The sequence below is a fragment of the Echeneis naucrates genome, chromosome 5 (assembly GCF_900963305.1).
Source record: "Echeneis naucrates chromosome 5, fEcheNa1.1, whole genome shotgun sequence".
Classification (NCBI taxonomy): domain Eukaryota; kingdom Metazoa; phylum Chordata; class Actinopteri; order Carangiformes; family Echeneidae; genus Echeneis; species Echeneis naucrates.
The window spans coordinates 11,253,903-11,279,719 of record NC_042515.1 but is presented as its reverse complement, the minus strand read 5'-3'; the positions used below and the strand labels follow the sequence as shown (position 1 = coordinate 11,279,719).

Sequence of the window (25,817 nt, the reverse complement as noted above, 5' to 3'; positions counted from 1 at the left end):
GTGTGTGTGTGTGTGTGTGTGTGTGTGTGTGTGTACCAGCAGCGGTGGGAGAAAAAAAAAAGAAAGAAAAGAAAAGCCCGGATTCAACCTGAAATCCCCCCCCCCCCCCCCCCCACTACATGCTGGGTTACTTCTGCTTAAGTTAACCAAGTTAGTTGATCAAATCCACTTCAAAACAAAAACAGTGGAGAGGTGCTTCTGTGGCTCTCTCTCTCTCACGCACACACACACACACACACACAAGGAGAGAGAGAGAGAGAGAGAGAGACAGCGGCAGCTCTCAGCTCTCTGCTGTAATGAGTGCGGGGAGTCAACGCTGTGCTCTCGCCTATCTCAAACCCAGCCTGTGCTTCATATGGGGGTTTTGTTTGAAGGTCGGAGAGCTGAGTTCCAGCAGAGAAATAAAACAATGAAACCCGAGTTTCAACACAACAACATGTGATGTTCGGCAGGCAGGAGTAAAGCATAGAAACAGCAAAAAATGCGCATAAACCAAAAACAAAATCCTGTCCCAAACTTCTCACTGGTCTGCCAGTGTGGCTCATCCGCAGAATCACAGAGATGAGTTTGTATCTTGTATACATCTTGAATGATGTGTATCTTATGTGTAACTTTTGAGGGAAAAGTGGGAATAATCATCAGTAGACTATAAGGCACTTTTCACTCTGATCCTCTTTCACATCCCTCTCATTAAAACTGAATAACACTCCAGTTGAGTGGCGAAACACTTCACAGATTCAAGTGGTATTGATGCACACTTTGTTTTTCACTGAAAACACACACACACAACTTCAACACAAGAGTATAATTCAATCTGCAGTTCGCTCAGAGACAGGCTTTGGACAGAAGTTTAAATGCTGGCTCTGTCCCCTCATGAAGCATTGTCCTCAAACAGTCTAGATAAGCACGGATCTGGTTTTGACATTCACTGCTCCTGCTAATACTTCTGCAAATTAATGCACCGATTCAGTCAATTAACTGCTTAAGAACTGTGCAGGTGGCGATGACTCTCACCGTAATTAAGGTTAATTATCCAACATGCTGTTTTGCGCCAAAGCTTAGGGCAGATATGGAATTTCGTGCAATAAACTGTGCACTTTCTTCCTCATTCACATCAATATTACATCAACATTCCTGTTACATAATTAGCGACGAGAGCGGGGAAGGTCTGCTGCACTTGTGTGGTTATCGAGTCCAATTCTACCCCAGCGCACAACCAGTCACAATTAAATCTGCAAATAGACAGGAAGCAACAAACAAGTTCATTCTGTGTGAATCATTCAGCTTCGTTGCCCACCCATTTCTGTCACCTTCCCATACTTAAGCACCACCAACACCACCTCCTGCCCCCATGCACAACACACCTCACCGTTTTCTAATGTTTCATTTCCACAGACTAACAATAGGTACTTTGCAGTTAGGGGCTGGCGAAAGAATAACTTCTCCTGTGTACAGTAGCAATTAAAATGATGAGCAAGTCCTTCTTGTTGCATAATTCCCTCAGCTAACACAAAGGGACCAATTTTCTCCTGAAACAGATTTGTAGTTTACCTTACAATAGTTGAGGGCATGTGGGTGGAAATGTAGAGTTTCGAAAGGAACATGCCAATTAATGCCAGGGAAAATTACAGAGGACAGGAACAAAATCTCTGTAGCCGGCAGTCATCGTGCATCCGTGTGAATGATGCTGCTTTCTTTGCGCTTTTTGGAGTAATTTGACGTTAATGAACGATGACAAAACAGTCAATCCAAAATCACTAATTTACTTTCACGCCTTTTGTTGATAATCACAAGTACTAAATTGGGCTGTTTCGTTATCAAAATGGAAGAACTTCAGCCGAAGCGTGGACAAGAGCAGTTTTGTGCTCATGGTGGTGTCTCACACACACACACACACACACACACACACACACACACACACACACACACACACACACACACACAATGAGTCACCGCTTTCAAGTACATACGATTATTCCTCCACAATATCTACTGTGTCTCAGCAGGGGAATTCAGGCTTAGTGTGAGCAGAATTAGTTATCAAAGGGTCAGTTCTACCATCTCACAAAGATAACATTTTATCAAGTTGTACAGATAGTTTTTAGTGTAATTAGATTTTTGCTGTCCTGAGATGGATATCCATACAGCTGAATAAAATTAGGTTTGCAGTGTTCAAAGTAATGAAAACAGTGTCACTGGAGTATTGAAAGACCTCACAGTGAACTGTTATTGATTGAATTTACGCTTCTGCAGCTTTGGAAAGAAATTTTGGACTTTTCTCTAATTTCACGTTATAAAGTTTTATCAGCATGAACTAGATTTCAGTGACTATCCACATTAAGGAGCATGACATAGCCAGATATCAACATGTGACAGAGGTGTAATTAAGTGGAATTATCCTTTAAATGGTCATTCATTTAACGCAGTTTAATAACAGCTCTGACTGGCAATAAACACCACAGTATACAAAATCATAAATAATTCACAGAAGGTTTCAGCAGGTTACTATCTCATGTGCTAGAGATCAGAAAACAGCCACACAGAGGTTTTATAATGATACACACAAGAAGCAGCTCAGTGCTTCACGCTTACTCTTAAAACCCATCTGTCTTATTTAACTTCATCCTCTGGGAACTTAAAGTAATCAGCATTTAGATTAAAAATGTAAAGACCCGCTATGGATCATTTTGTTTGTAGAGCATTTGTCAGATCAAAGCTCAGCATTCTGCCAATTAAGTTCAAGCCAACTCCAATTTCAAATCAATGAATGAATAAGTGGCAGCGTCCGAGACCTGGTCTGTTTTGGGTTTTGTTTTTTTCTCATTTCCATTCTCAGCAGTTTGGCAACCAATTGAACAGACAGGCAGCAAAAGATCTCTTTGAATGCAATGTGGTTTTGACCAAACAGACAGATAATGCTAAAAAACACAACTCTCGCTGCCTCCTCTGTAACGACATGCTGCTGAGACTGTATCCGTGAAGACACTAACTGGGTTATCCAGATAACTTTGTTATGTAAAATCCCAAACCAGCCAAAGCCCAAGATTTGTTCCAGGTTTCACTCAGCTACCCAGATAACTCAGTAAGCCTGCTACTTGATGCCGCCCCATGTTTGGATCAACAGCCAAGAGCCTCAGTCAGGGAAAAGAGCTGGGGCTTTGTTAGCTGAATGAATCTACCTAATGAGCTTTCTGCTCTAGGTTTTCTTTGGGCTGAAAAAATTTGGAAGACTTGTAGCGACTGCTTCTGGCAATCTAATGCCAAAGTTGAATTAAAGAATACACAATAAAGAGAGAAACTCATCAGAAGGATTTTAAACGTAGCGCCATGAGTTGAGTTTGTAACATGCAAAAGCCACTTGCTTATAACTGGGAGTATATGGTTCATCTTTCATTCCACTTCACACGCATATCTTCTTTTACCGCCCGCACCCTCCAAGTGAGCATGGCATGTTGTGAGAAGCACGGTGTGACCTCGTGTTTGATGATGGAAGATAAAGGATATGGATATGAATGTACATACATTACTGACCGTGGGTCATCAGGTGGTCTTTGAGGCTGCAGCTGCCATATTTTTTTGGAAGGGGGACAGGGAGGCAGCGCAAAAGGTGAAAAAACAAACAGGAACTAGCCAGTGTAAACAGACAGCAGATGGTAGTGAAGTTGAGAAAGTAAAATAACAAACTAAATTTGATGTCTAAAATCAAACGAAGGAGCTGGGAATGGACAGTGACTGTAAGTACAGGAAGGTAATACAAACGCTTTGCTCTCATTCACATTGAAATGAACATTAATGGTCAGCTTTCTTCTGTTGGCTGCACACTGACCATACTCGTGTCCTAAATGTTGAAGGCAAGCCAATTATACAATATTCATTCTTTGGAAATCAGCAAAAAAAAAAAAACAAAACAAAACATAACCTTATTAAATACACATTTTAAGATTTATAACAACGTGTTCAAGTAGTCAACACATGAAATGTATAAAAACAGAACAGAACAGTGTGCTTGTTTACTATATGTACTTCTACTTATATACTTCAATGCCAAGAGTCTGTTACATGAATTACATCCTTTGTAAACAAGTCACTAAACATACTTGAAATGAACAGAATTCCTTATATTTATATTTGTGATATAATCCCCTCTAACAAATACTTAATTAGATATGCAGTCTGTGTTTAGCTTCGGTCCAGCAAAATACAGATATCCTTTGATCACATCAGATGGACAGAGAAATAATTACCAGCATAAGATCTTCAAGTAAAATGCTTTGGCTGATAAATAATCAGTTGAGTCATCTTATATCATCCTGATAAAACAGCATTATTGCTGATATATTGTGTGTGTGTGTGTGTGTGTGTGTATGTATGTATGTATATATGTATGTGTGTATATGTGTAGTTATTTATTTATTTATATACTTCTTTAACCTGTCATGCACACTTTCCCACCGTACAGTCATCCATAATGCATTCTGCATTGTTTCTATTCTGTCTGTACGGAGCTGTGGCAATGAGCAAATTTCCCCAAGTAGGATCAATACAGTATTATCTTAAAAATAAATCAAGAAACTCGGGTTACCTGAATGTGTTTTCTTGCCAGCTTTTCACACGTTCACCCGAGAACAAGTCGAGGATTCAAAGATAATTCTGGCGTCATTCCATATTTTCTTACTGTCAATAAATCATTTTAAAAAGAATTAACTTAACAACGAACTGCTGAGCAATAACACAAATAAATGAAATGAACGTGGGCACAGCCGCCGTAGAACACTAAGTAGTAGAAAGTTCAAATCAACATGTAACTAACTGATGCTGTTTAATGAAGTTTAGTTTTTTTTTTTGTTTTTTTTTTGACATCTTTATGGGAACTTGTTTTCATGGGATATGTAGACAATAAGAGAAATAGGAGGAATTGTCTACCATTCCCTTTATTCTTTCATTCATTATCTCTCACTCCTTTCATTCCTCCCCTCCAACGACCCCCCACCACTGCTGAGTGGGAACCACCAGGTTTTTCTGCTCGGAGTCTCCATGAAGCGACTCTTTTCTCTCGTCCTGCTGTCCACCAGCCTGCTCCCAGTCTGGCTCTTTGGATGAAGCTCCCCCTGAGCTTCTCCCTCTGTAGTCTCTGTCCCCTTGTTCCAAGGGAGACACAGAGGAGTGGACAGAGGAGGCTCCGAGCGACGTCTCTCTGCTGTCTGACAGGAGAACCCCGCTCCCTGAGCTGTATTCACTGTTCGAGTCTGCACCTAGAGCAGTAATGAAACAAAGGGAGGGGATGGACAGATGGTGAGAGGGCTTTTATAAACAAACGCCACATGAGAAAAGCCTGGCTGTCCAAAAACCCAGGGCTGGGATTCAACCAAAATCTGCATGATGGTATTTGAGAGTTGCACAGTGATTTTGGGCCACCCACAACCATTATCTCATCCATAATTTTCCCCTAATATTTTACACTAAAATGGCAAATCGGTTGTAGCATCACGTGCATGGAGGCGATATGAGAAATACTACTTACGAACATGTACTTGGACATTAAACGTTGTCATTCAGTAAAACAGGACCATAGAGCTTTAAACATCCCTGCTGCTGACTGACAAGCGAACCCGTGCAGTGACATCAAAACATTCATTAAAATTATTTCACGTCTTCCCTACATATAGCAAATCAAAAGCTAAACTTCGACAATGTGCCTTTCATGCAATCAGCTGGTTCCTTAACAGCAATAGTTGTATCTTGCTGATTCAGTCTGGAGTGGTGTGAATGTTGTATTTTTGGGTGACAGCACACACACTTTTCTGCTTGTTAATGAACTATGAGATGCACGGCAACACCTCGTGCTGTGACTTGAAGTTCATTAGAAACTCTCAGAAGCGAAAAGTCTTTTGCTCTCTAATTGGACCAGAGCACACAAGCATCCCAAACGCCTCTTTCCTCGGTGTTTCTGCATTTGTACGCTGTAGGTTAATAGGATCAATGTCACACATGTTTCAGTCTCTTGACCGTCTGCCTTTTCGACTGTGAGCGTTCGCATACAGCTCTCTTCTCAAATCAATACATCTTGGCACTAAAGCCAGCGTGCCATTAACTGCAGGCCTGATGATGATGCATACCAATGGCAAGAACTAACCTTTCATATGAAACTGGACAGAAGCCAGAGGGAGGCTAATCACCATGTTGCAGGTGCTAATGCTTTATGACTCTGGAAAGTGTCTAAGCAGTAGATGAGGTTTGTGATGTTAACAGAATGGCAAGCTGACAAACTCACAATCTTCCCACCACTGTGCAATGCAAATCAGGGTGAAAAAAAAAAAGTAAATAAAGAACGACTCATAATGTTGCAGCTTTTCAGTGTTCAAAGTGACAAGTTATAAATTAACAAATGTGTTTGCTCTGAAAATTTCATAGTGGATATTCAACACTGGCTGTGATCTACAGAAAAATCAAGCATGCACTTTGAAATTAAGGAAGGAAAAAAACAAAACAATGAGCAGAGGCAGGCTGATACTTCGCTAAAAGATAGAAAACAGAAACATTCACTTCAGATATATTTGAAAATCACACTCAAGTTAAAAGACTTTTAACGCTCTAAGCAAAATACTAAAAGAAGAAATGGTATGACATAGTGCACAAATAGTACACATTAATTGTCAGGATCAACACTGCCAGTTTTTGAAGAGATACTGTGTGTTGACATGGGCTGATCTGCTGTGTGTGCTGTGTTACACATGGTCAAAGCATGAAAAATGCTCATGTTGTGTCAGACCTCCTCAAGTAGCACAAATGCGACCTTATGTTGATATGTTAAGTTGAATGTGAAACTGGGCAGGCTATTGGGCACACGATGGCGTTTGAGTATGAGTTGAATGACCAGAATTCAAACTGTGACTGCATGTACAAACAATAGCTGATTGAATTATACATCATTTATTCACAATAATGACATTACATTAGTGGACTATGTATATTTTCACCCTCGTCAAAGAGAAAATGTGTATAAATCAAAAACAAATTCAACTTACAGCACAGAATAAGCTCCTGTTTACCTTCACAAAAATGCATTTAAAAAAAAAAAAAAAAAAAAAAAAAAAGACAACCAAATTTTAATGTAGCCACAAGCTGTCCCTGATTAATTAACGCACACCTCGTGTGTATGTGATTGATGGTAGGAATGAAAAAAATTTAACTAAAAACACTGAAAATATGCACACTGCATATGAGCTGCAAAAGAGCAACGAGTTTGGTCTCAAGTTGGTTTCTCCTCTGCTGGTTAAACGCCTAAAGCAAGTCACAAAATGTAATCAGTCAATGGGGGAGAAAATTCCCATTTGGATTGCAAGATACATGAGGCATGATATCCTCATTTTCTTAAGGTGAAAATTGTCTCCACAATTGATTGGAGGGGTTTAGCAGTGCCTTCAGGCATTAGTCTCTACATACAGTCAGAATGACAGATGATCCATTATTGGAATATGAGTGTGTCAAGATTTTATGCGCCTCCTCTGACTTACTTTAACAGAGAGATAATTATTATTGTAATCAGGTATAAATCCTGTTTGGTCAAATATCTGCAGATAAATATACAGTATAATGTTAATAGTGAGATTTGGACTTGGAATTAAGGTTGATGTTAGTTCCCCACAACTTTGTGTGAGGCTATTAAAGAAAATCCATTTTGTGGTCACTGCAAAACTGGTTATTCAACTTTCAGCTATTTACAATTTACTAAAAGATATCAGTATCCTCATTCATCTCGAGCAGGAGCTAATTGAGTGTCCGGAAGTTTGTAGTCTCTTCTGAAGATTTAGTTCTTGCCTAATTTTTCACTCTGAACTTGGATAAATATCTAATATTGACCTTCTCAAAGAGCGGACACTTCACCGTCAAACGAGGCGCCTTTCGGTTTACAGGGTTATGTCATCTTGAACAGCTATATGTGTAGGCTTGAAAGCTACATCATAGTCTACACTCTAGCTGATGGGTGCTTCCCCAAAGGCTGCGATTGTGACTGTGGTCAGTTTAAGAAAGGCTTGCTATCTTCTCCTTCTCAGCCGCATGCATCTTTTAAAGCCCCTGTCACTGTTTTCCATCACGTTGAGTAAGCCAACCACATGGTGTCTGTCCGGTGTTGGTGATATCCGAGGCAGAAAAATAACTTGCTCTATAACATGGACTTGAGTTTTGACTTTTTCAAACTCCCTCCAGGTACTTAAAAACAGCAGAGCCACTAGCATAAGAGAGTTATGGGGAGGCTTGCGGTTTAATTCGGTCAGTAATGAGTATGGGAGAGTGACCGATGTAGCGGATGGCTGGGTTGGCAGTCAATGGACCGTGGAAGACTCCAGTGTCCCGACAGCTCCACTGACCTGTGGAAGTTGATACCAATGAGACAGGAGCATGGCTGCCCGTCACACTGTCATTCACATCGTAGGCTGAAATGTTCATCACCACGGTTGTGACACAGGAAGAGCTTTGGATTTGTTAACGTCAATCATTTTCACTGTGGTGGTAGCAGAGATCCAGAGAGGGACTTCTGAGGTGTGATGGGAGGAAGATGTCACACTATTTGTGAGAGTGTGGCTACAACCACACAAATACATTTCATTATGCGGTCCAAGAAAAACAGCACTTGATGGTGTGATTGAGTGGCTTTAAGCAAAAAAGAAAACAATGAGAACAAAAACCGGTGAAGTAAATCAATCTTTGGACTCCTACGTGCACACACAACTACAAAACAGCAGCAGCAAACTTCCAGGCCTCGACAATCTTTTAGTCTAACAACATAGACATTTTTACATTAACTTTTTCTTTTGTAGAAAGAGGAAAAATACAGAAAAAAAAAGCGCATTGCAAGCGCCTTTTGCTTAATCTGACCTGCTAATGTCATTTGTTTTGTCAGACCAACATTTTGGGATGTTTCAAATTTGTACTTTTCCAAAGCTGGAACCAGAAATCATTTGATATCATGGCTTGATGAATAAGATTAATAATCGATTATCAAGATTACCTCCAATTTATTTTGCAACAGTTAATGAACCTATAAAAAATTGCTTGGGCGCTAATGACGTTGTTTAGATGTAAAAACAACTTTACTGCATGTTCACAATTAAATTTATACTGCTAACACTTTCACTTTTTTTGGTGGTTATTTCCAATGATTTATGTGCTTTATGTTTCAGCTAAGATATATTTGGACTCTTTTTTGTGCCACTGAGTTGAACTAAATTGAACAATCAGGCCTCTGCCACAAAATACAGGTACTATACACTGGTAGGTTTATTTCAACACTTCATGTAAATGTCCCCCTTCATCTACTTTCATCGACTCTTTTGTGACAATAACTTAGTGTCAAGTAGACCTCTGTTCATGCACCTTTTGCAGTGAAAGATTTCCATATGGTATCACTGTAGCTGCGGACACTCCCTTGCTGGGTGTTAACACACTTCTGCCAGAGTCTGTTGTATCTGGCCATTTCATTAACACCTAAGAAGGTGTCAATCACAGTTTTCTTCTGTGAGGCTGCACATAAACAAAACAGCAGGAGACCGACGGTATCGGCAATGACCACAGCTGAATCATAAGAGCTGAATACGCAGGCACCTCAACATGCAGTTTCCTGCTGGTTGAAAGTAGCTGAGTGTAAAACTAAATGGAAAAATGTCTAACTTTTCTCAATTTTCTGAGAAACCTAAGAGAGGCGTAATGTGAGCACTGAGTTGCCATCAATAGAACCTCCTATAAAGACTAATGTTTCACCATACCTGCACATTTGAACATCATCTGAATGAGACAGCGGCTGTTCACCATAATCAATATTATAAGATGGTAATATTGGACAGCATAAAATAGACAATTCAAGTGACTGGCTGGGGCAAAGCTTCAAAATTGTTATACTGTTATAAAACAGAAGCAATGAGTGACAGTTCCACCACATAAAGAAAATATATTTCATTATTTGCATAATGATTTAATTTTATATAATGATCCTAAGAAGAGTTTTTGAAAAAATGTCAAAACACAACTCTTCTTCTTCTTCTCTCATTGTGACTATTATCAATTTTTGAGTTCGTTGAAGAAAAAAAAATAAATAAAAAAAATCAAGAGTTATGTATTAACCTCATGACAAAACTGATGACATAGTAGCTGTTATGCATATCTTTGTACAAATGGATTTTCTTTGCTTTTTTTTTTTTTTTTTTTACCAGAAAAGATAATCAGTAATCAAACATCAAATTAAATTTGTATGGTCTCTATTTGAATAATGGGTTCAGCTTCAACAGAGGGACTGTCAAACCTAGCCCAAGTCCTAATTGATAATGGTTGAAAATCATTATCAATTAGGATGGTAGTTCTTTTAAAATGTCTCATTACATCTATTTGCAAGCCTCTAAGTATTCCTGAGAGAGTTGATCCCCACTGGGTCTACCCATTAAGTACAACAAAAATGTTTATGCTTGTGCACCACAATACGAAGGACATGTACCTGAGACGTCTGTGTCACTGTGCAATTCCTCCTCTTCAGAGAGCCTCCTTTCTACATGGCGGACTTCCGGCACATAGAAATCTCCCTGTCGAGCCAAGGGAGCCATGAACTGGATCTGACCATCCCTGTAGAGCTCAAGGAATGGGTGTGCACACAGCCTCCTTTTCTGCAAGAGATGGGTAAGTTAGTGAGCGTAACGCTCTCAATTTACAAAAACGAAAATGCAATTTGAAAAAACACGTTCCCTTTAAAGTTTGTGCGTTTAATAGCAATTCAAGTGCACAAATCAGTTTAATTAAAAAGCATCACTGTTGATCAGGTATATTTTGAAATAGTTAGTGCTAATTTAACATCAGCACCTATTAACACATACATGTACATGCAATGGACAGAGACAAACACAGTAGTATAACAATAAACACGTCTGATTGCAGTCATTCCCAAGTGAAAATGAGGTGTGGGATGATCACTGCATTATCCCAGAACCAAAATTAATAATTTTCCTGTCTTTTCACACTACAGGCAATACATCTTAGATGTGTATAATCTGCCTTTATGAATGTGCTGCCACCATACTGCCTATCACCCTGACTGCGTTAAAGCTGCTGTCCTTCCTCCCCGTTATTTGGCTCACTCCTCTGGAGGCAGGAAGTCTCACATGAACACTTCACTTCTGCAGTCTCATTAACCTTTCATACAACATGTTTTGTTATTCCGCTCATGTAAAGCCGATGTCTGTTACTTTCACCCTTTCGGCATAAGCTAAATGGCGAGCAATAATAGAAACACACTCGCAACTTGAGTGTGGTTTCTCCATATTATGTAGTAATTTTGTTTAAATTTTTAAAAAAAGGTCACTTTTTTTTTTAGCTTGTCAATTTTGCTGCTGTTGGATTTAGTTAACCTTAAGCACAGTTGATGCTTATTAACTGCTGTCATATTGGACACCAGACTAAAATCACAAGCAACATTTTTTTCTTATAATAAAAAGTGCTATGGATTTAAGTCACCGACTGAGGCATTTAGTGTGGTGTAATATGCTATTATTGCTTCATTTAAAAGATTTGTACAATAAATAAATGCAATAAATTGGGAATAAAAGCACAGTGTTAAAGTAATATAGATCTACAGACACCTGGCACTCTTCCTCCATCTCTGAAAAATTTGTCCCTTTACTGATTTTTAATACATCAGCCCAAGCTTTTGAGGACATTAATGACTGCTTACACATTTTTTTAAGCCCTTAGAAATCACAGAGAGTTGAAATGGTTCATCTTATTATTGTTTCTCGACAGTTCTGGCAAGCAGAGTCCCTGTTCCCCCTGCTGATATTCCAAGCAAAATGGATTTAACTGACAGTTAGTTGCTGTTTAGTGGGACAACAGGAATGACACACGTATAGGGTATGATAATCAGAATTGTAGGCTGAACACACACATATGAGGCACTCTTTGCAGGAGGCAGCTAACGTCTTTTCAAACTCTGTCCCATCATCTCTCTCACCATCTGTCTCCCGGCCCAATTATGACAGTGGCAACGCTTCTCATGCTGCTACAGGAACAACAATGTCAGTTTCAGTGATTTCAATGACATCAATTATTGGTGCTTATTTCCTTCAAAAACATCTGTGTATACTCTTTGGCTCATCAGCCTGCATCAGATTCAGGCTGCTGCATCTTATATTGATGTGCATGACATGCACACAGTTCAACTTTGCTGCTCAGAACCCATCAATAAATTAAACATGGATTAAATATGGAAAAAAGCAGTACAAAAAAGTACAGACACAATGTCAATACAATAGCCACACAGAGAATTCAATGTTAATATCTCTCAGACTATAATGGATGCCCAAGACATTTTAATTGGCTTGTTGGGATTACAGGACAAAGGGTTGGTGAGGAGCTGAGGAAAATAATAGGGCAGACAAGATGTACTCAACAAGAGGAGACTCAACAGTCCAGTGGCATACTTTAAAAGATCCAAGTATTACATTCCACATGAGCAGAGTAAGGGTGAGTTTTAAAAGCATTGCACTTACCCAGAGAAGAAAATAATAGAAACACCTGACTAAAAATGAATATAAAGTATCTAAAATAGAGGGACACTAAAAAAAGCCTCTGTTGCTTCATTTGCACAGATCTCAGCCTGTTAGCAGGGGGAAAATCTGAAGGATGAAGAAAATTGACATCCTGTCGATGAATTAGACATCACAGCCATGATAATACAGAAAGCTGCAAAAGATCTTCAGTTCATTTTAGATTTGCTCTACAAAACTTTAATGGAGGTGGAGGGGGCACTCGTACATAAGGTTTTTGAAAATGGATCTTGAGAAAACAAAAATTAGGAAACATCCCAGCCTGCAAAATGGCCCTATAGGCCAAATGAATTTTGTCAAGGTGCAGAGCAAAAGCATCGGGATCTAATAGGTATTGTAATGTGTCAAAAGTCACTTAATGTAAAAAAAACAAAACAAAACGTGATTTTTCTCTCTAAAAATGGAAACAAAACTGGAAGCTTGCACAAAACAACTCATCAGGACCTAATTCACAGCCACTGTGCCTTTTTGGTTGCCCCATCCTGAAAATAAGCTTTTTCGAAATTACCATACAAATTAAATTACTTTCCTCACCAAAAATTGTTTTTTATTTTATGAACAATGCACCAGAGTTGTGTCTTCATTGGCACTTTGTGTGCTCCCTTTTTTTAATGCTAATTTTCTTACATAAAACCCAACTGTTTTCTTCACAGCCCAAATCTTTTTCTGTAAAGGTAATTACGTGAGGATTTTTCATAGCTTCTTTCATTCAGTTTTTCATTTCATTCATTTCTTTTTTGTTGTTAGTTTTGAGGAGTCCGTAAAACACATCCCACCTGAAATTACTTGAAAGCTCTTTAAAATGAAATTGTTCATGAAAATCATTTATAAACATTGAAAATATTGTCTGGTATGAGGTAGAAAGTTGAGCAGCGCTGAGCTTTTCAGACCAACAATGAAGGCCAGAGAGGTGGGTCAAGAAAAAAAAGGAACACTGTTGAACTCATTTAAAAACAATCAATATTCAACACTCTCTTCATGTTAATGCCTGAAATTTAAGGAATGAGTGGTGGAGACGCCTACAGGAAACAGGGAGAGGGGCATGACATGCCCCACAGGTCACAGGGACTGAACCTGGTTTGTTATTTGTTTGTTATTTGTGGCTGTTATTTCTACAGCCACAGATATATAATAATGGTCTATACATGTTATTACGGTCAGTCAAGGTCCTATGATAGATGCAACGTAACCCACATTGAACAGATACAATGAGGTCAGTTTTGCTGTGTCTTATAAACAGAAAACCTGGGACAAGGCAGGTCAATAGTTAGACCTGCTGTGGTATTGCTGAGACAGTGCTCGGTAGGTTCTTGTAATTGGGTGGGGGATTGTGGCTTGTGTACTTATTGATTTTTGTTAGATTTTCTCTATAATCCTCTCCTACAGGGTGAGGGCCTTGGGGACTCAGGAGAGCACTTAAGACAGTCCAGAGTATCGGGGTCATACTAGGGTTATTTTTCCTTCACATTCCCCAAAGCAGAAAAATGGCAATGTTTTTCACACGGAAGATATGTGTTATGTTGTTTCCAGCCCATGAAACCAGTGATACAATATAGCATTATTAAGAAAACAGACATGGGAAATTACAGGCACCAGCAGAATTATAACAATGCTTCAGTTTAAGTGAACAGTTTGGGGGGGAAAAAAGAAAAAGCCAAAGCAGAGGTAGGTCTAGATAGATTCAAGTTGCTTGTCTTGTGTGATTACACCATGACTGAAAATGCTGCTCATGACTGCTATATATGACCATCCTGGCCATCACAGCTACCTATCAGCACACCCCAAAGCTGTTTTATTCAAAAAGGTACCATGCTAACAGTGTTAATCGAGTTTAATTAATGAGCTTATTCACTTGTCAGTTAAATAAACCACATAATTATGGTGCTTTGTTGTACTGAAAGGAAATATAGGAATTAAAGATTAATGAAATTAGCTTGCTTGTAGGAGATTGCCAAAAGCACCATGCAAAAACCAGCTGAGGTATGTGGCTCTTAAACCACCCCTCACAGACTTTCTCATACTCGCTGTGTTTGTAGGCGCTCTGCAGCCTGTCCTCAGAGGACGGGGGAAGGATAGATGGTCTACATAAAGGATGAGGATGTGCCAGTATCCTCTCTTTCCAGGTTTTTTTTTTTCTTTTTCGCCTCAAGACCAACATCTGCACAAGATGGCTGTGAAAACGCGTCACATGTGCCCTTGGATAAATAAATCAAATGTAAAGGGTATTTTTAGAGCTCTAAAACTACATTTCCAGTCCCTGCTGGTCCAACACTTATATACATTCAGACTTCACTCTGGTTAGATGAGTTATTTTTTTCTTGGAAGGATACAACCTCACTGTATAACACAATGCATAAATGTGTGCTTCTACAAACAAAAGACTTGTCCTGTTTGACCAGTTATTAACTGAAATATATGTATTAGTGTCATTTAAAAAAAACACCCCCCCCTTTAAAAAAAAAAACGTGCCTCCAGTGGAGGCAGCTCAAGTCCAGTGGCACAATCTTAATTAGAACAAAAGTCATTGACATACCTGCAGCTTCTCTGCATCAACGGAAATAAACGGAGCTTCGAAAAATGACGCTACAAATTCCTGGTGTGTGCCTCAACTTTACTCACAAAGACCGCCTCTACAAAAAAAAAAACAAAACAAAACTGTGGTCTCTAAAGCATTATTTGGACGGTTCTGTGCTGCTGTACGTGTATTGTAATGACACAAAACAGTAAAAAAGAGTGAGAGAGTGGCTTCAGATGGTAAATCTATCTAAACCTCCTCAACCTATTTTAGGATGAAGGGTTAGGTTAAAGCAAAGCGACACATGGGGACCTCCTCAAGCAAATAGTTTCAATTGTGCTTTGAGGATAGCTAGATAAATTCAATAACTGTGTTAAAGTTTTGAGCAGGAACCTGTTGTGACCAACAGGTTCGTTGTTCCTGGGAAATTTACGTCCACATGTATGAACACATGAATGCTGCTTCTTTAGCTCCTTTTCAGCTTTTTTTATCTTAAGAAAATATTTGATGTACATTTTCCCATTTTCCATTTTGAACAAGAAATGCATGAGGGGTTTTTTTGTTGTTGTCAAATTTTGCTGCAATTTACTTCACCAGCAACAATTCACTGATAAACAATGGAAGAGTAAATTTTTCGCCACTGTGGAGCTGGAAGTGTTACTGGAGGAGATGCCCAGAGGCACTTTGGGATGGCATAACAAATACAGAGAACACAATTTACACCAGAGGAGAGATTTCAACAAGGAATAAAAGCACCGCTGCTGGAGAGGAAGAATAACCAAAGTTGAGCCTGATGCAAATAAAGCCAGCGGAGCCATTAAGTAACACCACACAAAGGAGACATGTTTTTCCAAGGTGGCTGTTGATGAATCACATTCACTTTGAAATTTCATGAATCTCTCCCTTCATCTGGTGGCTCTGGTTTTGAGCATACAAAAATTCATATCAGATACCAGTCTTATATGGATCCAAATAATAATAATTATAATAATAAAGCTTAACTAGCGTCAACAGTTAAGCTCATATGAGTTTTGGGGTATGTTATACATATAGTCAGCCTCAATACACAAACGTCAACTGATATTTACAGGATCTGTTCTCCACATCGTACACCACTAAATCATATATCATATGGGTGGGTGATGTCTTGGGCCAAGAAATGGACACCCAGGAAAGACACGCCACGGTGATGTTTTAAGATCTAACATGATTAGGTGGGGGTTCTCTGTTACACGGGGGTGTCAGGGCTCGTTCATTGTTGCTTGCAGTTTTAATTTTGAGATGAATATTACATTGTCTGTCAGAAAACAAAATTACAGCTACATTTGAACAAATCTATCAAATCAAAATACATGATCGAAAGAGCATATCAGAAATGTATTTTTATGTCCAAATGACTCAATTAGCACCAGATGAGTGGTTCAAAATGGTCGTACAGAGTACTCTCGATTTATCATGGGTGAATTTTGTGTGAAAAGTGCAATAAACCAATCAGAGGGCCATCTTCCATTCAGTTTAAAAAGCCGAGCCAATTTGCAGCTTGGAGTAAAGCCATTATCATTACACAGTGTTTGATACAGAATTATTCTGTTTGTGGCGGTTTGGCTAACATTGAAACTGGTACAAAGCATATCTGCAGGGGGGAAATTTATTCTAGGTGAAATACTCTGCCACCGCCTGCGTGTATGGAACAGGTAGATTACAGAATATACCAGTTGTGTGCCTGCCTATTACAGTTTTTTATAATTGCTAAAACAGTAAATCCCATTCTCTGAGCCAAATTCTCAGTGGCCTAAACTAATTTTTCAAATCAAACACTCTTTTGGCCAAACTTTAAACACTGCTCAGGTACTTAGACTCAATTTGCAAAACTCATCTGCTCTTTTTTTGCCAAACCTTAAAGAGACTCTCAGTCACTAAACACATTTCACACTGTGATACACTTGTGTTGCAAAATTGTAAACACTGGCAGCAAAATGTGAACACAACTCCAACACAGCTGTCATCTTTTACACACTACAACTCAAAACTGAACACTGGCTTCTAATGATTTGATCGGACCAACTGTATAGGATGAAAGTCAGTTCGGAGTGCACAGGTGGCACATCTGCATCCACCTACTATGGAAAGAAACACTAAGAAGTGGAGGAGGAAGAATTTGTGTGAGAGATGGTGGACGAGGAGGAAGGGGCCGAAGAAGACACCATATCCTTGTTCATGGGATGACAATGAGAGAAGCACAACACAGAGTCCAACCCAATTTGAGCAGATTCTTTGTGGCCAGCATCATCAGGGCAATTGTTTCTTGTTGTGCAACATTTGACATTCAGAACACAGTACTGTCAGTACTGTAATGTTCATTAAATACTGTTTTTACTGGCTGTATGTGTTTGTTATTGCATTTTCTCCCTTTGTAGAATTGAAATGCGACCAAATGAGGGAGGAAGGAATGCTCCTTTCTCCCAGCAACAAGAAGCACTCATTGTTGACATGGTCCTTCAAAATAGGCCCATCTGACTCTGCGAAAGCAGAGTGATTGAAGACAGTGTCAACTTCGATGGAATCAACAGTGTGTCTCTGTCAACTACTGACTGTGCCCTCCAATGCAACAGAGTTGGCATGAAACAAGCGTACAGAGTACCCTTTGAGCACAACTCTGAAAGAGTCAAAGATCTAAGATGTGATCAGTATGTGCCAGTAAGTGCACCTTACTCACACATTCAGCACTGATGCTTCCAGTACAAATCTGTCCTTATAGGTCAGCTGTTACTGTTGGGTCGTAGTTGCAGTTGCTACTTTTACAGCACTGTAAACTATAGTGTAATGCATGCTTGCACTTCTATTTCTATAAGAGTTTTTAAAACAGAGGCAGAGAGACAGGAACTTAATTGGTCAACGTGCTATTGTGGAAGTCCCTTGACAGTGCGGTGGCAATGTCACCCTTTGTGCAGCCTGAAGTAACTGGGGGGTTCTCCACCATCAGCTAGCAGTGCATCCTGTATATGTCATAGTTTGGGACAATGCGAGCTTTCACTGTGCTGTCATAATATGTGAGTGGTTCACCAACAACCAGCGCTTCATCAAGGTTTTCCTTCCACCTTACAGCCCCTTCCTGAATCCTATAGAGGAGACTCTGTGTGGTGGTGGAAGGTCTATGACCGACAGCCCCACGCCAAGGAAACTTTATTGGAGGAAATGGAACTGGCCTGTGATGATAGAATTAGAATCAGATTTTATTGCCAGGTGTGTGTAACCATACGAGGAATTTGACTGTGGTGTTTTCAATCTTGGACAAGGGAAAGACAAAAGGAAAACATATATTGACATTGGGAATTTTTTGTAGAGTATAGTACAGTAGTGCACTATTATTGGGCAATTCTCTTCATAATGTGACTTTAAAAAACAAAAACATGAATAATTGGCCGACTTAAAACCAGGTTTTAGTTGGTGGCTGGTGGCATTTGATTTTCAACAGCAATGTGCCAACAACAAAAATAAAGACATGTTTTAATTTTGATAATGATTGTATGATTAATACAATCTATAAATAAAATAATTGCAGATACTATACGTTATGTTCACGTTACAGAGTTTGCTCACTGAGTTAAGTTAGGAGACTTTTTACAGAATTTACTCAGTGTGTTTAAACTGTTCTGCACGATACACTATGTGAGGATGGGGTCACTCTGAGAATGCAACTGGGTTTGAAGAAATGCTGCGGTGCCCCTCCCCAAGATAAGAGAGGGAAGACCAGAAAAGCTGAGTTAGCTCCTGACAACCAAGGAAGTTCAGACAGAGGTTACATGACATCAAGGAACTGTCACAATCATTTTCTTTATGTAGGGGATAAGAGCAGCCTAATGGGGTGGGGTAAGGTTTCAAAGGGGTTGGCCATACATAATTTGGTAGTTGGTTCTGGGGATATATATATATATTTATTTGTGTATGTATGCATGTGTTTTTTGTCGTTTTTTTAAATAGGTGGGCAAAAGTTACCTTGTTCAGACAAAATGGGCAGGATGTTTTACGGTAATAAAAGGACGAGCAGAAAGGACCATCATCAGATCAGACCATGAAGATCTCCTGATTCTTTTTGAACGTCGTTTTTGACATTTTTTGAGAGACTCATTACATAGAAAAACCATATTTCCAGAGTCACATCTGGCCCAGACCAGACTTTATTTTACACAACAAAAGCAATCTCACGTACTTCATGCTATGGCAATCTCTTTGCTCAATTGAAATCTAAATTTCTGTTTGTTACTGTCTCCCTTGAAGGTCATGGGGAAGACTGAAAAGCTCTCCCTATAATGTATCTATGAGTAGTCTTTGCTCACACAAGTCCAGAGAGTTTTATCTGATCCACTGCACATCCTTCACCCCGAGTATGAGCTCTTACCATTTCGTCGGTGATATACAGTCCCACCATTGCAGACTCGTGAATTATTTGAAAAAATTGCCTACCTCAAATAAAATCTTAAATAATACTTCTTGAGGTCTTAAGGTTGTATGGGTTCTGAAAAGGTTCTTTGGTGCTTTGCTCTTCATTTGTATTTATGCAGTGTTTTTACTGCTCGTTTGTGCTTTTTTTGCCTGTGTAGGCAGCTAAATGTGTCAGCACTGGAGTCCAATGCAAGTTTTCCCAAGAGGACAATAAAGTGTATCATATTGTATCGTACAACACTTTTACACCAGATTTTATTTATTTATTTGGGCTTTTTATGCTTTTATTTCAACCAGTAAGTGACAGAGAGGCTGACAGGAAACAGGGAGGGAGAGAAAAATGACCTGCACTGCCTACCACTTTAAGACTTACATGTCCATGGATGCTCAGATTAGCAAAAGTGTATTTGCTATTTAAACAACATGGACACTGGAACAAGAGAGATAATGCCTCCACCTAGCTTGTTTTGTTCAACCAACATTGTGTGGTTGGAGGAAAGCAGCAGTTTCTCTACAGAAAAGATCAGGAAACCTGTCAAGGTTTCCAAAGAACTTTGTCATTTTACATATGAAATGCAAACCACGCTGGGCTCGGTGTGCTGCAGTAATATGGGCAGAAATGAATAGCCATGCAACAAGCTGAGTGGGTGGCGGAATACCCAAGTGATGTAAATGTCACAAAGAACATAAACATAAGCAATGTATAACTTGGGTTGAGATAATGATCAATCAATCAATATTCAAAAATCCTTTTAGGTTTTTTTTGTGCCAAATATTTATGAATTAATACATTTTTCAGATTAAACAATAGATGTGAGTGGTTCTTAGGTAGGCTTTATCGCTACAGGCTAGATATCTGCTACAGAGCTTGTGCACAGAGTGAAAATAAAATGTCATGGAAGACACTCAAGGGAATAAGCCATAGATATTCAGATTTTTAGGCATTAGAAACTGGGTAAAATAGTAAAGTTCAGAGTGACATTGACTCTCAAGAGTTATTGTAGCACAGAAAGAGCATGGATAAGACAAAGTGAAAATTTTAAAGAGTGAAGTCCTCCTGCCTACAGTTAGAGAAAAAGGAACAGATGATTTCTTTTTCTTTTTTTTCCCTTCAGAGTACAACAGCCAACAAATGATCGCTGAGTACTGAGATGGACGCCAACAGCATGGCCCCTAGTCTCTTGAGGATAAAGACAAAAGGAACTGAATACCACCATCAGCAGTGAAGAGGACGGCTGATGGAAGAAAGTGGGAGATAAGTGCTCCCTCCCACTTTACTGGACTAAGAATCTGCAAACAAGCTTGTTTTCTAGATGTATCAACTGTAATTTACCATTTCCTGTTGAGCAACAAAAACTACAACACAAACCCAACACTTCTAAGTAACTGTCAAAATTTCAACAAAATATCACACAATCAATCAAAATCACGTCACAATCAAAATATACCACTGACAGAACACACTGCTCAACATCTGGCTATACATAGGTAGCAACTGATAAAAAAAAATAACATGAAACAATTCACATAAGCAATATTTTAAGGAAAATAAATGTTTACATTTATTTCCAAAAGTAAATTCTAAGTTTAAGAACTAAACACTCACATATATTAATAATAGCTGTATTTATGTGCATGCCTCTACTTGCATGTGGTATTTTATTTTTCATTTAAAGTAGTTAGCAGTATAATGTAAAATACATTACATTGATGTTTCCATGAGAAACTAATTTGCCATCATTATCTTGTCAAAGCAACATTTGTGGAAAAACTATGACTTAAGTCAGCATCATGCTGTGTACAGTATATTATACAATATTTACTATTGGAAAGTGGTAGAATTCTTTTTCATTTTCTTGTCTTTGGGGTCTGTGTTGCTGCTGAAGGTTGAACAACTTTGTTTTACTTGGTCTCTGGAGGTCTACCAGACAAGCACAAGTAGGCAGAAACAGTTATACTGTATATGTGGATTTAGGTTGATTGGTGACTCTGTATTGTCCGTAGATCTGAGTGTGAGTGGTTGCTTGTCTGTCTGTCGGCCCTGTGATGGACTGGCAACCTATTCAGGACGTACCCACCCTCACACAGTGCGAGCTGGGATTGGCTCCTGCGACCCAGAAACGGATAAGCGGTAGAAGATGAATAGATGAATAAATGAATGAATGAATGAATGAGTATGGATTTAGGAGGTAAGCAGGACTTAATGCATGTCATCCCTTTAGGGGAACTGCATCAGGAAATTCAAATCTTTTGTCCTTATACAAAAGGAGATGGCTAGTTTTGCAAATTTTCATTTGAAATATGCATTTATAGGTATAACCATTAACTTTAAACAACTTCAGGTTTTCCATGGCTTGCACACCGAAGAGGACATTGTGTGCCTGTCTAGCTGCACATACTGCGCATCCTTTATATACACAGGACCTTCAGTGATTCTGTAGAAAAAGTGCTGATAGGAATACAGAATTTACTTTTTACCCTTCAAGCTGTAATTTCAGGGTCATTGCGGTCATGTTTGCTCAGGCGAGTTCCGAGCTGAAATTACTGTCCACATACATTCAGTGAATATGAAAAAGACATAAAGCAAACTTCTCTTGCACACACACTTACAATAGCAGAGACAAGACACAGAAAAATATCAAATCTGTCAGTTGATATTCTCTGTGAACTTTAAAAAAAAAAAAAAAAATTGAGCACCAAAATGTACAAATGGTGCTAAATGCTGCAGGAACACTGCCGACTCGGGCTGCAGAACGTTAAGATGACTTCAAATGGAATATACACCAAGTATTCTGGTGCTGCAAGTCAGGGAGTGTAACCCTGTAACAGACAACGTGACCCCCGGCCAAAACCCTCTTATTCCAAAGGACACTGCATTTTTCCAGAACAAAGAAAACAGCAGAAATTTAAATATTGGACTGCGCTGTAAAACTTTAACTTCAGGTATTAAAACAGTATCCCTGCTGATTAAAACTGCTTGTTTACAGCACTGGGCTCAAAATGGATGCATAAAAACAAACTAAAGATCAAAATTTGATCATTCTGTATTTATTACAGACGTCTACGGTTGATAATTAATGCGGAAGACTGATGGAGGTCTTCATAAAGAATTTTTACAGCACGGAAAAAGTGACCTTTTGAATAAAAGTGTCGTTTGCTGGCACCATAACAGCTCTCCTCTTAGGTTTTCTCTTAAATGTGTGAATAAAGAGGCAATTCTACCACTCAGCAGGACACAGGATAGTGATACTTGACTGCTTCCTGTAGCAAGGGTGCTAATGACAGTAATCTGTAACACCACTCCATCAGAGGCCTCCACAGACCACCTCCGTCGATTCCAACGTACCAATCACGTCTCTTCCTATTTTTAAATCACATCCAATGAAACTCTCACATTAACGCTATTTTTTTTACCTCACTTGGGCTTTGCCACCTGGTTATCTTGATTGCCGTTGTAGTAGAACAAACCTTTCAGACATATCTCAGAGTCCTGTTACTTCACTGAGAAGAGGGGATGATGGAACATAGTATCTCTACAGCCCTTTATAATCTACATTTTATTTCAATGCCCAGAGGGGGCAAAAGTGGTTTAAAGGGAGCAAGGGCATAATGAGTGACAGTAGTTGCTGATGCTTCGAACAATCCAGGTCTCACTCAAGCGACAGCAATCTTTACACAGACTTATTCAGGCCTAACATATGAACAAGGACTGTTTGAGAGTCTTTATTCAGCTGAATAAAGCAGTTAAGTCCTAAGCCTCTATTTTTTTTTTTAATCTTTCCCAAGTCCTTAACTTTGCTCAGTGAGGTCTAATCCCTTTGCACCTTGGTTAGGTGCCCCCACCCTGTGGTTGGACTTGTACTTGAACGGTTTATGATTGCCTGTTGGATTGCTTTTCAGAAAATCCCTCAAGAGGATATTGTAGTAATTTCAGTTAAATTGCACATCTATCCCAGCAAAATACATGACTGCATTGTTAGAAGATTTTAGCTGACACGAGGGAATGAGTGCATGTATTCTCCTCTTTACTGGAGAACACATATCACAGACAAACTGACCAGATGCTCATAAAGAGTCTTAAAATAAGCCAAGCAGAGCAACAACTTCAACAATTTGGGAGAGACTTTCAGATGTTGCACAGTAAATGGTCCAATCACAAATATGTCAGCAGCAGTTTCCACACTGCAGGTTGATTTCACAGTATTTTCAGGTTGTTTTTGACGGCATTTCTGTTTTGTTTTTTTTTTTATTCATCAAGTTTTCCATATAATCCTTAAAAATATACATTTCACTTGCTCTTTCCTGAGGGGTTAAAGGTAAATAGCAATAATAAAACGGCTCAGTTGCTAGCTAAAAGTCACTATACTGTAGTAGACAGTGTAGTAAGACAAGCCAGGGAGATAGTATAACCAACCACAATCACAGACTACAAGTAATACAGAACATATCTTAAATCTTTGCTTGATATTCACAATCTGAGAGATTGAGAAGATAGCCATCGGCACAAAACAGTTTGTCCCTTATCTAAAAATAACCACCGTTCTTAAATTGTAATCACACCCTTCTGCCTGATCTTGATTCAGAGCGACAGTGCAACGGAGAATAAAGTTTAAATCAGATCAATCATATGTAGAAGTGACATTTAACACCAACTGTAGATTCCCAGCTGCTGGAGGATGGAAGTCATGTTTGAACATTTGACAGACAAACTCTACTGAGCTTTATGTGCGCAGACTAAACTCACTGGGTCATGATGCAATATTCTTGATAAGAGGTGAAGTGATTTGTACATCAGTATAATTAAATGGTTAAAATCAAATTCACATACAAGAGATACTGATTATCAGAGAAAACTGCACCTGCTGAGATACAAATTAAGCAATTGCTCTTATTTTCACACCATCAAAAAACACCAAATGGTGCATATTGTTTGTGAGGAAAGAATTTTGAAACAAAATTTGATCAAAACTAAACTGCATATTGGCAATGAGCAGAAGAGAGCGGTTTTACATCCAACAACAAATAATTTGTGTTTACACTTTGCATTTACACATTTACAAGCGTTTCCTGTAACATTGAAACTATAAAGCTTGTGTGAAATATTTTTTTTAAATAAGCGTTTCGCAGATGTGATGTATCGAGGCTTGTTTCATTGCAACTATATATGAAAATCGTGTAAACAAGGAAGTTTCGCTTCCTACTCATGAATGAGAAGAACACAGTCTGATTCCATTACACTTTTGTGGGTGTTGGTCCTGTTCAGTTGTGGTGTGTTAGTTTCTCAACTATCTGCTGCTGCCGCAAACTCTTCTCTCACTCATCACCGGGATGCATATCTCCTTCCTGTCGCCTCTGTATTTTTTAAGCATTGCATTGTTCCCAGTTGTAAACATTTTAAGCACTGATGCCTTCTCTTTAAACTACAATACTTCTACAGAACACTTAATATGTTGTTCATTGTACTGCACAGAGTGTCTGTAAGCTTTCCTGATGTAGCAGTAATAATATTCACTGTAGCCACGTGCAGGTGTGTGTGTGTAGGTGTTTATATCCTGTCAGGGATTTCACAAACCCAGGGAAAACCCTGTCGGGAAAAAAAGAAAATTCTTCCCGAAAGATTTTTTGATGTATAAACATTGAATAATTTTCAAATCCACTTTGCATTTCTGTCATCTTTGTTCTGTTACTTGTCATAAGCAACAAAACAGATTTAACTACGTATGAATTTACTTACTCATTCACGCAATTCATTAACTGCTTCCCCTCCCAAGAAGATTCATGTGTTGGTTTGTTTTTCAACAATTTGCAACAAAGTGTTACCCTTGATTTTTATCAGCAGAGGTTTCCACATTTTCATAGCTCTGGCTCTAAAATGTAAAAGTAATAAGCCATTTTGAAACCTTCTTCTTAACCATATGGTTTATTGACTTGAACACTTATCAAGCTCCACTAACCCTCACCCAAATATATAAACTGGGTAAACTGCTGTCTACTGCTGTGAAAATAGTTAAATGGATTCTATTTTTGAAGCTTGAGTTTGCAAGCCTGCATTTTAATATAGTCCATTGTGAATGTGCAGTTTATTTGAAAATTAAACTTGATGTAGGTTAAAATAAAAACTGTGAAACAAGGCCTTGTACACACAGAAGACATGTGCAGAACAGACACCTTAAAAAACAGCAACTCATGAACCATAGTCATGTTTTGGACAGAATAAATACTATTTGATACAGTTTGGTAATAAATCATCCCAACCACATGGTTTGATGTCTGAA

General features: G+C 38.9%; 1 protein-coding gene across 1 annotated transcript in view; it reads right to left on the bottom strand.

Annotated features, from left to right (window-relative positions):
* Positions 1-2,807: 2,807 nt before the first annotated feature.
* tex264b (testis expressed 264, ER-phagy receptor b) overlaps positions 2,808-25,817 on the bottom strand; it is a 34,163-nt gene continuing 11,153 nt past the window's right edge. The window contains exons 3-4 of the mRNA XM_029502372.1: positions 10,487-10,652; positions 2,808-5,252 (exon numbers count right to left, since the gene is read on the bottom strand). Of these exons, the coding sequence (XP_029358232.1) occupies positions 4,963-5,252; positions 10,487-10,652 (456 nt within the window). The 3' untranslated portion in view covers positions 2,808-4,962. The remainder of the gene's footprint in view (positions 5,253-10,486; positions 10,653-25,817) is intronic.